Source organism: Ahaetulla prasina, chromosome 6, assembly GCF_028640845.1.
Source record: "Ahaetulla prasina isolate Xishuangbanna chromosome 6, ASM2864084v1, whole genome shotgun sequence".
Taxonomy (NCBI): Eukaryota; Metazoa; Chordata; class Lepidosauria; order Squamata; family Colubridae; genus Ahaetulla; species Ahaetulla prasina.
In genome coordinates this window covers 61,659,306-61,676,995 of record NC_080544.1, presented here as the reverse complement: position 1 = coordinate 61,676,995, position 17,690 = coordinate 61,659,306, and the positions used below count along the sequence as shown (strand labels likewise).

At 44.6% G+C, this 17,690-nt stretch overlaps 1 protein-coding gene across 1 annotated transcript in view; it reads left to right on the top strand.

Annotated features, from left to right (window-relative positions):
* The window catches only part of SLIT1 (slit guidance ligand 1), a 177,896-nt gene that overhangs the window by 34,981 nt on the left and 125,225 nt on the right, over positions 1–17,690 (top strand). Inside the window, exons 2-4 of the mRNA XM_058189305.1 lie at positions 5,365–5,436; positions 6,059–6,130; positions 9,947–10,018. Coding sequence (XP_058045288.1) covers positions 5,365–5,436; positions 6,059–6,130; positions 9,947–10,018 — 216 coding nt within the window. The remainder of the gene's footprint in view (positions 1–5,364; positions 5,437–6,058; positions 6,131–9,946; positions 10,019–17,690) is intronic.

Sequence of the window (17,690 nt, the reverse complement as noted above, 5' to 3'; positions counted from 1 at the left end):
TCCTAGCAGCACAGAAAGGATAACTTTCCCAAAATGGCTATTGTTATTTTATTTCCTTGAGCAGTATCAAGAGTATCACTATAGATTTTTCACACTTCACCCTTACAGCCATATCAGCAAGGCTTTGGGCTAAGAATAATACTACATAAAAAAAAATCAGTATGAGATTTGCCTTGGATAGTCATAGAACTCATAGAAGTCATGGGGTAAATTTCTATTGCACACTGGACCTCCATTACAACTGGCCAGTTGTCCTTTGGAGAGAATCCAGACAGACAGATAAGATTAGGATTAGCGTTAACATGGTATTCTGAGTAATTTTGATGCTTGTTATTGACTGTATTCATACAGCGTGCTTAATATGTTTATTGAGTTAATCAATTTTTCTGAGTTTGCATAATATATTGAACCACAGACTACCAAATGGTTCATACAATATATTAAACTATTTAAAAAACCCTACAAAATACTTCAATACACTAAACTTAACACTAAACAAGCTTAGTGTATTGTCAGAAGTAAACAATGAGATTCACTCCTGGAAAATTCAATTAGCTATTTTATTTTCATGCCTATAACACAAGAGTCTTCTCAGACTGCTGATTTACATCTGAACCAAACTAGATAAGGTTCAATAGCATTCAAGAGGGATCAGACTTTGCCCTCTTGTGACTATGTAGAGATTACAGATAAATTCCCTGTTTGATTCCTCCCCCTGGATCTGCTAGTCTCTTTCTGGCATGTGTTATATAAAATTTCTAGCTCTATAACTTAACAAGTTAAGTTTTTTGGTGAAAACTGCCTTTGCCTTTCATCACAGAATGGGTGAATATTTTTTTCAGTCATTGAGATGCTGCTGATTTTCAGAGTCCAGATATCTGTTAAAAAATTGCTATTTTTATCCAGGAGTTTTTTTGCTACTTAAAATTTACCTCTTATGTAGGCCAGTATTATTAAGAACAGTGTCTCTTTTCACCATTCTGTCTTTGTTAATTTTAGGGCAAATTGATTACAAGCCTGAGTCAGTAATATAGCATGTTCCAGAAGCAGAGAGGAAATAATGTGAAATATACATATCAATCTGTATTTTTTAAGCAAGAAATTGATGAAGAAACCATAGTAACTTAGTTCACACATAATACAAATTCCCAAATGCAAGCCATAATAGTTAGGTTCACAAATCACATTATTCCACAAGGAAACAAGGAACAAAGATACCATCTAAGCCTGGTTTTGGTAGATCAGTTTTGGCAGACAATGATTAATACCTGGAGGATGGATGGAGACTTGGAAATGGGAGGACTACTATAGACTCAACTAGATTCACTGCTAATGATTTTTTACCAGCTGTTGTTTCCATTCTTGCTTATCATTGTCCCTCATTCTTCTGAACACAGAGACAGTAGCTTTCCTATGGCCATGGTACAAATGATGGACATATACTGTGGGAAAGGTTATGAGCAAAAAAAGGGAAAATGTTAAATCATTTGGATTAAATCAAAATATCCCTATTCCTACAGATTTATGCAGAGGGACTTTGGCCCCCAATGTGGTTTCATGGATGCCAGTCTATGAGCAACACTTCTCTTGGTATCCCCAGTTCATTGCTTTACTTGATTTTAATTTTTTTAAAACAATATTTTAATTTAAAAAAATAAAAGGACAGTTACTTACTGCAGTGCAAAATGCTGGCATTCAGAATGTCACTGGGTAGCCGACGGATCCCAGAGATATGATTAGGAACACCTCAGTGATTCATTTGAAAAGTGTCCAAAAATTTGAAGTTATAAAGAGCTAGAAAGTATGGTGGGGTATAGTCTCATCAATTTACCTTTAGGTTACTTGGAATTTTGACTGATTACATATTTCAGGACAATATAGCAGTTGGGAAGTATAATACAATATAGCAGTAGTCTTGATCACTCTGTCATAGCCAATATCTTGCCTTTTTTTACTTTTCCTTTCCCTGCTTCCCCCTTCCCAGTAGATGCCTTTGGTTGGGAGAACAATTTTCTTTCATTTGTTCCACACAATACCCAGAGTGACTCTCTAGATATGATCATAGTAGCTAGCACCTCATGGAACCAGGAAAATCTTGGCCAATGAAGCCAATACTCAAAGCTGTTCATTTTAAACTGCACAAAAACACAGCAAACAAAACAATCCCTCTTGGAGCTACAGGCTGGATTCTCTCTCCACTATCATGCTAAAAATCAGGAATACCATGGCATTTACTTGGCAGGGTCACAGAACTGATAGCCAAGTGCTTTTCAGAGAGATGCACTCTAGTTACTATATTGAAATGAGCAAGAGGTGCATGTGTGTATGCGTCAAGCCTTTACAATGGTTCCACTATATTGGGAATTTATTGATCTCCTTCTAACAAAGATTGTGTCAGGATTCCAAGTAACAACCTCAAAGCAATCAAAACTCCTGGGCCTAGAGTTTCCTCAAAGCATAAAGCCCAGAGCCCAATGATTGTACTTCTGTAATTGAATATGTAAATTCCTGAGGCACTGGGGCATTTGAGTGACAGTGCTTTTGCTTCACACTGGTACCCAAGACACTAGCCCAATTTCAAGATGGCCTCTAGAGACCACAAGCAATATAAATGGCAATTTGCTGAGGAAGTCATTTTCTTGAAGCTGACTAGGTTATACCCCAGAAAGCCCTTAAACACATCATGAGCCGGAGCTGGTGGCAGCGGTGGTGGCGGCTGCTGCTGCTGCTGCTCCTCCTCTGTCTGATGAGTGCAGTTTGCCAACACCTGCTGAGGTGCATAAATGTTGAAACAGTGTTAGCAGCTGTGACAAACTCTTTCTAGCAGTTGTCTTTACAGAACTCTGATGACTTTCTCTCAAAGGTCCTTGTCAATTCTCATTCTCTAGAGGTTCTGAACTTGTTGGCAGGGCTTAAATTTCTCTCCACAACATGCCAGTAAAGAGAGAATCACTATTATTATGATTGTATCCGGCTGAGGATAAAATTACTTTGGCAGTTTTTCCTGCCTTACAATTTTATCCAGGGGCTTTGCTGTTTTTTCAAAAATGTCATTAAATGAGTGGCTAACTAATTGCCTTTAACTTGCTATTATCATTCACAGCAAATATAGCCTAATTTCTCAGAGTCAGGAGATATGATCCGTTCCTAGTATTGGTGTGTTAAACAACATTTAACAGGTATGGCTTCCTATCACTGCTATGCGAGGTTGAGAGAAGTTGCACACCTGTTATTAGTTTGCATCTGAACTTTTAAAGGATAGAAAAACAATTGCTGCATTATTATCCAATCTATGGGTGGGTTAGATGACTTTGAAATCAGAAACTATCAGTAGTGCAGTTTTTCTTTTGCAAATTTCTGTTCATCTAAGGATACAAAATCATTTTGCTCACTTCCTTCAGGAATTCCAATAATTAGTAGTATAGAGCAACCTTCTCCAAACTTGGGCCTTTTCTAGTCATTGGACTTCACTGAAATCATCCGCAAGTATTGCCAAAAGAGCTGAAATCCAATACATGTGGACAGCCACTGGTTGGGAAAGGCTGGTATAGACCAGGGGTCTGCAACCTTAAACACTCAAAGAGCCATTTGGACCTGTTTCCCACAGAAAAGAAAACACTGGGAGCCACAAAACCTGGGTGGGTGTGGCCAACTTGGCATCACTCATTTCTACCAGTCACATGACACCCCCCTTAGCCACGTCTACCCAGCCGGTCATTAGGGCAGAGAACCAGTTGTTAAAAAACACCAGGAACCACAAAACCCTTTTGATCTCTCTTTCTCTCTCTCTCTTTCTCCCTGCTCCCTCCCTCCCCCCTCTCTCTGTATCTCTGTATCTCTCTCTCTCTCTCTCTCTCTCTCTCTCTCTCTCTGTATCTCTCTGTCCAGGCTGCTTGTTGTGTCTGCGCCTCCCAAGCTGGGCCCCCTGCCAGAAAGTGACTTGGAAAATGAGGGGGAAGGGCCATCAGGACTTACCTCTGGAGCACCGGCTTCCCTGGCTCAGCTCCAGGAGCCAGATGCAGGCCAGGTGGAGGAGATAACGAGGCCTCCATCCCCTGACTCTTCCCCCCCAGGCCACGCCTCCAGACCCGGCTGATGGCAATCAGGCCTGGCTGGACCCTAGGTTTCGTAGGCAGGAGAGGCGGAAACAACAGAAGTAGGGGTGGGGCCAAGGCCTGCCCCATAGGAAGTGCTGAGTCATGGAGCCACACCCCACAGAGTATAAAAGCAGTCCTGGCTGCTCTTCTGCTCCGTAACGAGCAAAAATTGAACTGAACTCTTTGACTCAGAGAAGTGAGCTGAACATTCGGCCTGGACTGCTGACTTCCTGGTTGCCTGGCAACCCCAAGATAAAAGGGAGACTTTGGCAGGCAGCTGCAGATTCCCTGCCAGGACTGATAGCAGCCATGAACTCAGTTATTGGCTCGTTTAGCCAGCTCGTGTGGCTGAGGCCAGGAGGGGACAGAACACCGCTTCTACATCCCCTGCCGTCCCCCTTACCTTCTCAGGCCAGGCGAGGGGTGATTGGGAGGGGAGGGTGAGGGGTGGAGCCAGCCAGTGGTGGGATCACCCGACAGGGAGCCACAGCAGAGGGCCCAAAGAGCCACATGCGGCTCCAGAGCCGCAGGTTGCTGACACCCGGTATAGACATTCTTTCCAATGGGTTCCTTCTATCACATTCCTTTTCATTTTCTTGTGAGTGTTAATCATCTCAAAATCAATCACTTACAAAAATATCCATCACTGCTACATTCTGAATAGCACATCTAAATTTGTATATATTAATTTTTAATTTTTTATTAATTTCAGTTTCCATCTAATGCCTTTGATATATGCAGACCTAAATTCTTTGTTTTTCTGCTCTCCCTTGGTGAGCTTTACAAATCCTTCCACTTTTTACTAATTTCTTAATTACGATCATTTGAACCTGTACAGTGGTAGCAGTCTTGATAGAACATAAATTCTGAAAGGTGTTCTTCTTAAAAATATCTCTTGATTATGAAATCCATTTTATAAGGGACTAATACAGAGCACTGACTAGCAAGAGAATTAGATAAACAATTTAATGAAGAAACAGAGGAGAATAGGCTGCTTCCAAAAATGTCATAGTCCAGGAAGAATCTTAAGGTTATGAACTAGCTCAATAAATTATCTATACAAAACTGGAATGACTTTATGCTTTATGGATGACCTGCTATATAATAGTTTTCCCCAGCTTGGTGCCTCCAGTTTCTATAGCTAACCTTCAACCAATCTGTAGCCAAAACATTTTGAAAACATCGGGGTCGGGGGGAGCTTGTACTGGGGAGTGTGGTTCTGAGACTTGCAAATCTTTTCATTGTTGATGTTTCCTTCTTTTCACAGGGAACTGAATGGAAACAATATCACTCGGATCAGTAAACATGACTTTGCTGGGCTGAAGCAGCTGAGAGTTCTGTGAGTAATTTTTCATACTAAAACATAATCACCTTGCTCCCTTCTCTGTCTCAATATCACTCAAATTTAATGCCAGGCGTTCCCTTTAATTGACAGTGGCCGTAGTGCCGGAGGTGGTATTCAGCAGGTTCTGACCAGTTCTGGAGAACTGGTAGCGGAAATTTTGAGTAGTTCAGAGAACTGGCAAATAGCACCTCTGGCTGGCCATCTATTCTCTGCCTCCTGAGTCCCAGCTGATCGGCTGGGTCTTCTTTTGTTGCCCTGCACAGGAGAACAGAGCTGGAAAGCAAGTTAGTGGAGTGGGCAGGGAATGGGGATTTTGCAGTAACCTTCCCCCAGGAGTGGGGAGGGAATGGAGATTTTACAGTATCCTTCCCTTGCCACACCCAGCATGCCACGCCATGCCCACCAAGCTACACCCACAGAACCAGTAGTAAAAAATTTTGAACCCCACCACTGTCCTAGTCCCATAAGAGGATGGGTCCCTGTCTCAAGAAAGATGCATGCTCCTATACAAAGTCAAGAAACATGACTTCCACTTACTAAGGTAATAAGTGTGCCCTTTGACCTGCTGTTTGTCCCTTTAGGTATCCAAGTTCTGATTCTTGTGTCATTCTTATAGGCAGCTGATGGAAAACCAGATTAACATGGTGGAACGAGGAGCGTTTGACGACATGAAAGAACTAGAACGACTGTGAGTGTCTCAGGGCTTTGGATGGGCTATGAAAGCTGGTGGTGGGGAAAATGCCAAAGAATGAAAAAGAGATGCAATTTCCTAATAGTTACCTCCACTTTTTCTTGCTGACTAAACCTTGCATTCACAAGCATGAGTTAGGGTTCCCACTGGACTTCCTATTCCTTCATAGATTAGAAGTGGAATTAAGCAGAGGTAGGAATAACACACCTTATGGTCCAAGGCAATCGATTCCATTACCTAGATCAAGAATAATTTCTCTCTGCCCCCACCCTCCTGCTCATAGGAGCAGATGGTGCAAGATCTATGTGATTTTACACTCATCTTGAACAGCTTGGCTGGCATTTATACCCAGATGCTTCTCAATCTGTTTGCCATTCTTTTCAGGTCCAAAATAATTTTCAGCAAGAAGCATCAAGTCAGGGAAGAGTGCACAGATCTGTCTCAGCAACATCTGCATGTTTTCTTCATAGCAACTGTAAAAAAACACCACTTAAACACTTGCTACTTCTCTCCTTAAACAGTTACCTAACTTTGCCACACTCAAAAAGATAAAACATTCCCAGTGCAGTGTTGACTGATGTCCAATATCCTTAGAACTTGTCACCATTTAAGTTGGCATTTCTTGTAATAGAGATGTGCCATCTATAAAGTGCCACGCACAATGAAAGCTTTCTGTTTACTTTTGGGTGGATTTTCTGTGTCACATTAGCCTTTTCCCTTATTTCTGTACTCTTCCACCACCATCCCCATCCTCTAGAACGGGGTGTCAAACTCGCGTCATCACGTTGTTGTCATGTGACATATTGCAACTTCCCCCCCCCCTTTGCTAGATCAGGGGTGGGCATGGCCAGCATGTCTCTAGCCACAGTCATCCCTATCTTCAAAAAAGGAGATCCAAGCCTTGTTGAAAATTACAGACCTATCTCTCTATGTTGTGTCTCATGCAAAGTAATGGAATCCATCATAAACCAAACCATTACACTCCATCTCAAAACAAACAACCTTCTCTCTAATAAACAATTTGGTTTCAGAAAAAAAATGTCTTGTAATCTACAACTTCTCCACTGCAAAAACATATGGACTACCAACCTTGATCAAGAAAAAGCAATAGATGCAATCTACACAGACTTCTGCAAAGCTTTTGACTCAGTAGTACATGATAAACTTCTCCTCAAACTAAAATCCTACGGCATTTCGGGACCTCTTCACAATTGGATAAATGCCTTCCTGTCAAACAGACAACAAGTGGTCAAAATTGGCAACGCTATATCTAATCCTGTTCCTGTCAAAAGTGGCGTTCCCCAAGGTAGTGTTCTTGGACCAACACTCTTCATACTATACATAAATGATCTCTGCGACCTCATCTCAAGTTATTGTGTTCTCTTTGCTGACAATGTCAAACTATTTAATACCACTAATAATACTTCTACCCTTCAAGAAGACCTCGACTTAATTTCCGATTGGTCTAAAACTTGGCAACTCCAAATCTCAACCAGCAAATGCTCAGTCTTACATATTGGAAAAAAGAACCCTAACATCAAGTACAAACTTGATGGACATTACCTAACTGATGACCCCCACCCTGTCAAAGATCTTGGAGTTCTCATATCAAATGACCTTAATGCCAAAGCCCACTGCAACTACATAGCAAAAAAGGCCCTAAGAGTTGTAAACCTAATTTTATGCAGCTTCTTTTCTAAAAACTCTACACTACTAACTAGAGCATACAAAACATTTGCCAGACCTATTCTTGAATACAGCTCATCCGTCTGGAACCCATACCACATCTCTGACATAAATACAATAGAAAGAGTCCAGAAATATTTTACTAGAAGAGTTCTTCACTCCTCCGAAAACAACAAAATACCTTATACCAACAGACTTGAAATCCTGGGATTAGAAAACTTACAACTCCGTCGACTTCGACATGACCTGTGTTTAACACACAAAATCATCTATTGCAATATCCTTCCTATAAAAGACTACTTCAGCTTCAATCGCAATATTACAAGAGCAAAAAATAGATTCAAGCTAAATGTCAACCGCTTCAAACTTGATTGCAGAAAATATGACTTCTGTAACAGAGTTGTTAATGCTTGGAACTCATTACCTGACTCCATAGTCTCTACTCAAAATCCCAAAATCTTCAACCAAAAACTGTCTACTATTGATCTCACCCCATTCCTAAGAGGACTATAAGGGGTGTGCATAAGAGCACAAAAGTGCCTACCATTCCTGTCCTATTGTTCCCTTCATCATGTGATGCATCCAGCCTGCGGGCCGCAAGTTTGACACCCCTGCTCTAGAAAAAAAATCCACGTCCATGGTGCTATTCTATGACTGAGTACCTTACTTGCTCCTGCATGATTAATATTCTCTGCTCTTCAATGGTGGGTCTTATCTGGGATGACAATGAAAATGCTTATAGGGAAGATGTAAAAGCTCTGATGGACTGGTGCAATAAAAGTGACCTGGTTCTAAATGTTAATAAAACAAAGGAGATCATTGTAGATATTAGAAACAGCTGGCATGTTCCACTCAGTATCAAGGATGCAGCTATAAAGGTGGTTAACAGTATTAGGTATCTGGGATACGGTAACTAACAATCTGAACTGCTCTCTCCACACGTCATCCTTAGTGAAGCGTGCAAACCAGTGCCTGCATTTCCTGCATCGGATGAGGAGACCACATCTTTCTCCTTCTGTCCTGCCCACTTTTTATAGAGGCAGATTGAGAACGTTTTAACAAACTGCATCACTGTTTGGTTGGTGGCTGCAGTGCCTCAGAGAGAAAGTCCAGAGAGTGGTAAGGACAGCCAAGAAGATTATAGGAAGATGGCTTCCTGTCATTCAGGATACTGCATATAAGTGCTACGTGCTTAGAACTCACAGCATTGTGAGAGATCCCACACACCCACCTTATAGTCTGTTTCTATTGCTCCAGCGGTAGGTTGCTACTGGTTTGCCGCGGATTGGGTGAATTGGTAGTGACAGCAGTGGGAGGCTCCACCCATCCGCCTGGACACTTCTGTGCATGCGCAGAAGTGTTGCGTGCATGCCCGCAAGTGAACTGGTAGTGATGGGTTTTGAAACCCGCCCCTGTGTTGCTTCCCTCTGGGAGGAAGTTTTGAAGTATGTCTAGCAGGACCTCCAGATTCTGTAACAGCTTTGTTCCCTATACCATCTGGCTGGTAAACTCGCAAGATTCGTTTTTCTTGCCATGTACATGTATACATCCAAACTAGACTGTGTGGTTTCTCTGTGTCATATAATATATGTGGGTATATGCATAATTTTGTATTTATTTATTTATTTTGTCATGTTTATGTAATGTTTATTGGAGGTGGTGACCCTTTGAGAGCTGTATGCAATGAAATTTCATTTTAATGTATGCCGATTAGTGTACATTCAAAGTGACCATAAAGTTATTCTAAGTCTAAGTCAGTCTTCATAATAATCCAAAAGTATATATTTAAAATACCCATACTTTGCAATCTGAGTAATAAAACTGAAACTATGCATGTACATAGTTATATTATGGTGTTTATATTCAGTATTTCTATTTACAATATTTGGTGATTAACTTTTTCATCATTTATTATCTTCTAAATCTACAAACAGATGCTGACGCTAAAAAGGAGTAATTTACCAAAAAGTATGTCCAAACCAGAAAGCTATGAGGCTTTGACATCGTGAACCATGTCACATATAATAGTCAATACTATAATATCCCTGGGTTGAGGAAGCCCACATGCTTCTAAATGTATCTAAGAATGCTTATGATGACTTCTTTCTCCACCCTCCATTTCCCTAGACGGCTAAATAGGAACCAGCTGCACACTTTGCCAGAGCTCCTCTTCCAGAATAACCAAGCATTGTCACGACTGTAAGTAATATTTGTTCATTGCTTGTTATGTAATATATTGCATCTTGTTCTCCTGAAAAATGATGGTGTATTGGTGCTGCCATTCATTCAGGCATTTAAAACTATTTAAAGAGCTGGGCATAGGCGTCAGTACCATGATTCAGATGAATTAGACAAACAAGTATACTAGGGGTGTCAAACTGGTGGCCCGTGAGCCAAATGCATCAGGCAGAGACCACACCCACCCCAGCTCTGGGAAGGGGAAAATATTGTGAAACATTACGTGACAGCAACGTGACACCACGAGTTTGACACCCATGAAGTATACTAATGCAGCGTGAATCCTTGGGCGTCATTGTGTTTTGTAGTTGTTGAATAAGAAACAGATAAAGTTTGTCCAGTTTTTAGCTATAGATGTTGTACTACCTTAATATCATGAGTACCAGTTCAATACAAACCAATGTTTTTGCTTCCCTGGGCTCCTAAGATCCTTCTATGTTTTAAGGAAGTCAAAAGCTATTTTCTATATTGTGTATATCAGAGCTTATGCATTGTATATGCCAAGGTGAACATACTGCAGTTCATATGTAAATACTGGTACTAGATGTGCTGATTTCTACCAAATGACATTTTAGGATAATAGCTGAGATATAAAACTTGATTGGTAATCAGCTACTCATAATGCTGATTGTTCAGTTGGCTGTATTTCTACAGGAATTTTTGATGCAGTCTGGTTGGTCTGCAAGTTAGGCATATTTATTTATTTATTTATTTATTAATTAGATTTCTAGACCGCCCTTCTCCCGAAGGACTCAGGGCGGTGTACAGCCTTATTAAAACACATAGGTACACAATAAATTTAAAATACATTTAAAATGAAATATTTAACCGGCCAATTTAAAACTAAAACGGTCAAACGACCGATATAAAACCCTAAACTATAAAATCACCATTAAAAACCCATAACTTAAAAAACTAACCCAGTCCAGCGCAGATAAATAAGTAAGTTTTGAGCTCGCGGCGAAAGGTTCGGAGGTCCGGAAGTTGACGAAGTCCTGGGGGGAGCTCGTTCCAGAGGGCGGAGCCCCACAGAGAAGGCCCTTCCTGGGTGTCGCCAGACGACACTGTCGCTACCGACGGCACCCTGAGGAGTCCCTCTGTGAGAGCGCACGGGTCGGTGAGAGGTATTCGGTAGCAGCAGGCGGTCCCGTAAGTAACCCGCCCTATGCCATGGAGCGCTTTAAAGGCGTTCACCAACACCTTGAAGCGCACCCGAAGGCCACAGGTAGCCAGTGCAGCCTCGCAGGATAGGTGTCACCGGGAGCCACGAGGGCTCCTCTATCACCCGCGCAGCTGCATTCTGGACCAACTGCAGCCTCCGGATGCCCTTCAAGGGAGCCCCATGTAGAGCATTGCAGTAGTCCAGACGAGACGTCACAAGGGCGTGAGTGACTGTGCACAAGGCATCCCGGTCTAGAAAGGCGCAACTGGCGCACCAGGCGAACCTGGTGGAAAGCTCTCCTGAGACGGCCGTCAAATGATCTTCAAAAGACAGCCGTGCATCCAGGAGAACGCCCAAATTACGCACCCTTTCCATCGGGCCAATGACTCGCTCCCGACAGTCAGCCGCGGACTCAGCTGACTGTACCGGGATGCCGCATCCACAGCCACTCCGCCTTGGAGGGATTGAGCTTGAGCCTGTTTCTCCCCATCCAGACCCGCACGGTTTCCAGACACCGGGACAGCACTTGATAGCTTCATTGGGGTGGCCCGTGGAAAAGTACAGCTGGGTGTCATCAGCGCACAGCTGGTACCTCACACGAAGCCACTGATGATCTCACCCAGCGGCTTCATATAGATGTTGAACAGAAGGGCGAGAGAATCGACCCCGCGGCACCCCACAAGTGAGGCGCCGCGGGTCGACCTCTGCCCCCGTCAACACCGTCTGCGACCGGTCGGAGAGATAGGAGGAGAACCACCGATAAACGGTGCCTCCCACTCCCAACCCTCCAACCGGCGCAGCAGGATACCATGGTCGATGGTATCAAAAGCCGCTGAGAGGTCTAATAGGACCAGGGCAGAGGAATAACCCCTATCCCTGGCCCTCCAGAGATCATCCACCAACGCCACCAAAGCCGCCTCAGTGCTGTAACCGGTCGGAAGCCGGACTGGAACGGGTCCAGATAGACAGTTTCCTCCAGGTGCAGGGGAAACTGATATGCCACCATATTTCTCTACAACCTTCGCCGCGGCGGGTTGGAGACCGACGATAATTACCTAAAACAGCGGGTCCAGGAAGGCTTTGAGGAGGGCCTCACCACCGCCTCTTTCAAGGCGGCCGGAAAGACTCCTCCAACAAGGAAGCACTCAGAATCCCCTGAGCCAGCCTCGTGTCACCTCCTGAGTGGCCAGCACCAGCCAGGAGGGGCACGGGTCCAGTAAACACGTGGTGGCATTCAATCTACCCAGCAACCTGTCCATGTCCTCGGAGTCACAGGGTCAAACTCATCCCACACAACATCACCAAGACCGCCTCAGATACCCCGCCTGAATCGCCACAATTTTGGTCCAGACCGTCCCTAAGCTGAACGATTTTATCGTATAGATAACCGTTAAACTCTCAGCACGCCCCTCATCGGGTCATCCCGCTCCCCCTGGTGAAGGAGGGAGCGGGTCACCCGAAACAGGGCAGCTGGGCGGTTATCTGCCGACGCAATGAGGGAGGAGGCGTAGGAACGCCTCGCTTCCCTCAGTGCCACTAGGTAGGTCCTGGTATAGGATCTAACTAGTGTCCGATCAGCCTCTGAACGGCTGGACCTCCAGGAACTCTCTAGGCGTCTTCTCCGGCGTTTCATCCCCCTCCGCTCCTCGGAGGACCAAGGAGCCCGGTGGGATCTGCGCCGGGGCAGAGGCCCCAAAGGCACGGCACGGTCTAAAGCCCCAGCCGCACCACGTCCCCAGGCTGCAGCTAGTTCCTCTGCCGTGCCGTGAGCCAGACCCTCAGGAAGTGGCCCAAGCTCCGTCCGAAACCTCTCTGGGTCCATCAGGCGCCTGGGACGGTACCACCGTAATGGTTCCGTCTCCCTGCGGTGTTGGGTAGCGGTCAGAAAGTCCAGGCGAAGAAGAGAGTGATCTGACCATGACAAAGGTTCAGTGACTATTTCCTTTAAGTCCAGATCTCTCAACCACTGACCAGAGACAAAATCAGGTCCAGTGTGCCTCCCCGATGTGAGTGGGGCCATCCACTACTTGAGTCAGGTCCAAGGCCGTCATGGAGGCCAGGAACTCCCGAGCTACCGTCGATGACGAGCCGGCAGATGGCAGTTAAAGTCCCCATGACTAAAAGTCTGGGGCTCTCCACTGCCACCCCGGCAAGCACCTCCAGGAGCTCGAGCAGGGCAGCTGTCACGCAGCAAGGAGCCAGGTACGCGACCAGCAAGCCCATCTGACATCTATGACCCCACCTCACAAAGAGGGATTCACACCGCAATCTGAGGTACAGTGGTCTCCTCGGCTCTAGACTCTCTTAATAGCAACCGCCACCCTCCACCCCTACCCTGGGCCTCGGCTGATGGAATGCACGGAAACCCGTGGGCACATCTCGACCAGGGCACACCTTCAGTGCCCAACCAGGTCTCCGTAACGCCTATAATATCCGTGGCACCCCTGTATCAGATCATGTATTAGGGGCCTTATTGGCCACGGACCGTGCGTTGCATAACATCAGACGAAGGCCCAGGCTCTGAGGGTCTTGACCATCCGGGAACGGGAGAAGTCAGGGGATCGGGGCGCGATCGCCTGCAGACATCGAACGTGACCCCTATGTCGATACGATCCCCTTCCGCCATATCTGCCCCTCCCACTTACCGTGCAAATAGACTCACCTCACACAAAGGAACACACTTCATAACCTCCGAACCCATTTGATAGTCGCCACGAGCATGCGCTGGAACTGGTTTCCCTCCGACGGGCTACCCCCTCATCCGCCCTAACCCTCCCACCCCACCCACCCTCCCTCCCCACCAACCCAAGCCCGTCGATTTCCACCCTCCCGTAAAGTCCCATTAAAACTCCCTTAAAAAATTGGTTAAAACAATTAATTAAAAATCCCCTAAGTCTCCTATTCTTGGCATGCCATCTCTCGGGGTTCCAAAACCCGTCCTCAAGATAGGCCCTCGATAACGTAGAGGGCCAGACCCACGAGAGAGGGAATCAGAGGGCAAGAAGGTCCGCCGCTGAAAATGTCCGCATGATGAAAAACACGGCAAGCAGACCCATCCTGGTCGGTCAGGATATCTCCGGGTGGGAAAAGTCGATGGAAATCCATCTCAGTCTCAGTCTCAGTCTCGGGCAGTAGATGAAATAGTCACCGCCTTATACAATCACTCAGCACCGCAACGGCTCACCCCCGTCCATCGAATCTCGGAAATTGCAGCCCGATTTGGCTGCCGATGGTAACAAACTGAGGCTCGATGATGTTCTATGGACAGTCCAAGGGTGGTCGGGGGGGGGAGGAAAGGGCATAGAGTAAGTATGACATTTGGGACAGGCAGAGTGGTAGCTATAAAGGAGCTCCATTGTATATCCATATCCAGATACTCAAGTAGTGAAAAGTACAAACAAAGGAATAAATTCACATGCTGCACAGATGTACCTGGGTTGAAAGGATATTAAAATTATACCTCTTGATAAATTGATATTGATACATTTTAGTAGCATAGTATACATGTATGACTCTGTGTGTACGTTCATGTGAAGTATTTTCCAAATTGTTTTAGATGAGAAATTCATGAATGAGAACTGGATTTCTATCTTACAGAATTAAATGTTTCTCATTAAGCAGATATTTAATTATTTCTTTTCATTTTTAATTGTCAGCAGTTAGAAAAGATAATAGTGAATTGTACCTTAAAAAAAAATAACTGTAAATGTACAAAGGTAAAAAAGAAATCCTTTACATTTATATCCCAAATTGCTTGTCCTAAAATATTTAAACTTCAATTTGTTGATAAAACATCTTTATAATTATTGTGTTTCTGTATAGCTTTTCTAAATGCAAATATAGCAATAAGTTATATAATGTTTCCTTCTATGATTGTTAACTATTAGCAAAACATAACATCATGTGAGGGGGGAACACCTGCTGAGGCTCATTATCACATATTGGAAGGATGTGAAAAGAGCTTCTGGAAAAGCTTTTGAATCAGAAAACCCACTTATATAATTAGTGAGTGGATGCTTTTCCAGTTAATGAAGGTAAGAGCACAAGTAGAAATTTTAAGTAGTATTGAACCCAAAGCAGATGCAAAAAGATGACATCAGCTACATATCAGCTTTGGATTTTTGAGGATTTCAGGAGTGGCTGCCTGCAGTGGCTGTGTTTGTATAGCATGCCAGACTAGTCTGTTGGGTAATTGACTTATTTGGGGATCCACCAGCAAATCATCAGTGGATCTCTGCTGCATTTCTTTAACATGTTAATGAAAAACTGGAAATTCCGCAGTAATCTCATTGTGGTCTGAAGCATCACCGAGAGATAGCATTTAGTTTCCAGGTTCTTTTTGACTCTCATTTTTTGTTGGATTTGCATCCTTTGTCAAAATACTCAAGGAACCTTATATACTCCTTTCCTCACAACAATTTAGTGGGGTACATGGTCTGTAATGGGAGAAACTGGTTGAAAATGAGTTCCTATGCATCTGAGGGAAGGGGATCAAAAATAAACCCACTAGATATAGTGTCCTTAGAGAAGTCCTAGTCTACAGGGTTGCTTTTGGCTTGCATTTCAGAGAAGGCAGGCATAAAAGGCATAATATAATAATAATAATAATAATAATAATAATAATAATAATAATAATAATAATAATAATAATAATAATAATAATAGTAATAGTAATAATACTAATACTAATAATAATATAATACTAATAATACTAATAATAATAATAATAATATAGTAATAGTAATAATAGTAATAGTAATACTACTACTACTACTACTACTAATAATAATAATAATAATAATAATGTAATGTATTACTGTAAGTTTTGGCGGGAGTTTTAGGCGGGAAATATCTCGTTCCTGATTGGTTGCAGCCTCAGGCTGAAGTGTATATAAGGAGAGGTTTTTCTCCAGAGTTTTGCTGGGTCACACTATATTAAAGAGCTGTTGTCACTAACCTGGTCTCCTGCCTCGTCAATACCCGAACTTAACATTTGGCGACGAGGGTGGGATCTTGAGGCAGAGCACCAGAACAGAGCTGAACTCACTACGAGAATCAAACCCAGCAAGGTGATAGCGAATGCAGCGATGACCGGCTACACGCCACCCACTCCGTTTGACCCTGCCCAGGAAACATGGGGAATATATATGACCCGTTTCGAAAGTTTCCTGGAGGCAAACGAGTTACAGGGAGTCTCCGACAACCGCAAACGGGCTTACTTCATAAGCCACTGTGGGTCCGCAGTCATCGCCGTCGCAGAAGCCCTGGCGGAGCCAACACCGCTACACTCCGTATCGTGGCAGACCCTTCAGACCCTCCTGAAGAATCACTTCGCACCGGCCCCGTCCAAATACGTTCGACGGTACGAGTTTGGGGAGCGCAGGCAACAAGAAGGCGAGTCTATCAGCGACTACATGGCAGCCCTGAGACAAGCCTCCAAGCATTGCGAGTACCGCGATCTGGACGAAGAGCTGCTGGAACAACTTATACGGGGGGTCAGAGACATCCGTTTGAGGAGACGGTTGCTAGCCAAGAGCAACCTGACATTGGCAAACGCTCTGGACGAAGCCAGAGCCCATGAGATGTCCAACCATGCAGCAGACACCTTGCAAAAGCGACTCACGCCGACGGCGGGCGCAAAGCCGAGCACAGTCCACCACGAAGAAACCTGTCGTGAGTCAACCAGCGAAGAGGAGGAAGAAGTCCACTACACCGGAAAATCGACAAGGGAAGACCCGGAGGAATGCGGAAGCTGCGGGGGGCGACATCAGCGCCAAAGATGTAAGTTCAGGGACGCCATTTGCCGGCGGTGTGAAAGGAAGGGGCACCTGGCTCAAGTCTGCCGAGCACCCCAACCTTCCCGCCGAAAATTCAAATCGGCCAATCAGAGCGGCTCTGAGTCAGAGATGCAAACCCCACATTCCCGCCGAAATTTCAAACCAGCCAATCAGAGCGCGATCGGCAAGGCGACCGCGATTGGCCAGGAAAGAAAGAGCGCCAAGTCAAACCGAATGACTGTTACCATAGACCACGAGCTACCCGCATCGAAGAAAAGATCTTCACAAACCCGACAATTGAAGGCGTACCGTGCCGACTGGAAGTAGACACAGGATCAGCTATCACAATCATGTCCTGGGACACTTTTGTGAAAGCCTTGCCGCACATCGCAAAGCGCAAGCTACAGAAACAACGACTCCGGGTGCAGGATTACCAGGGCAACCGCATCCCTGTTCGAGGGACAACGACCGTCGAGGTCAAGTACGGACATACGAAAAGACCCTGCCCATCACGTTAGTCGAGGGAACCTTGCCAAGCTTGCTGGGGCTAGACTGGTTCAGGCGTTGGGAATGGGGTGACTGGCGCCCACCGAGCGGATGCAACCTGCAAAACGCCCTAATGGAGGAATTCGCAGACGATTCGAGGACCGCTTAGGCAAGTACAAGGGGACCCCTATCTCCTTCAATTTAGACC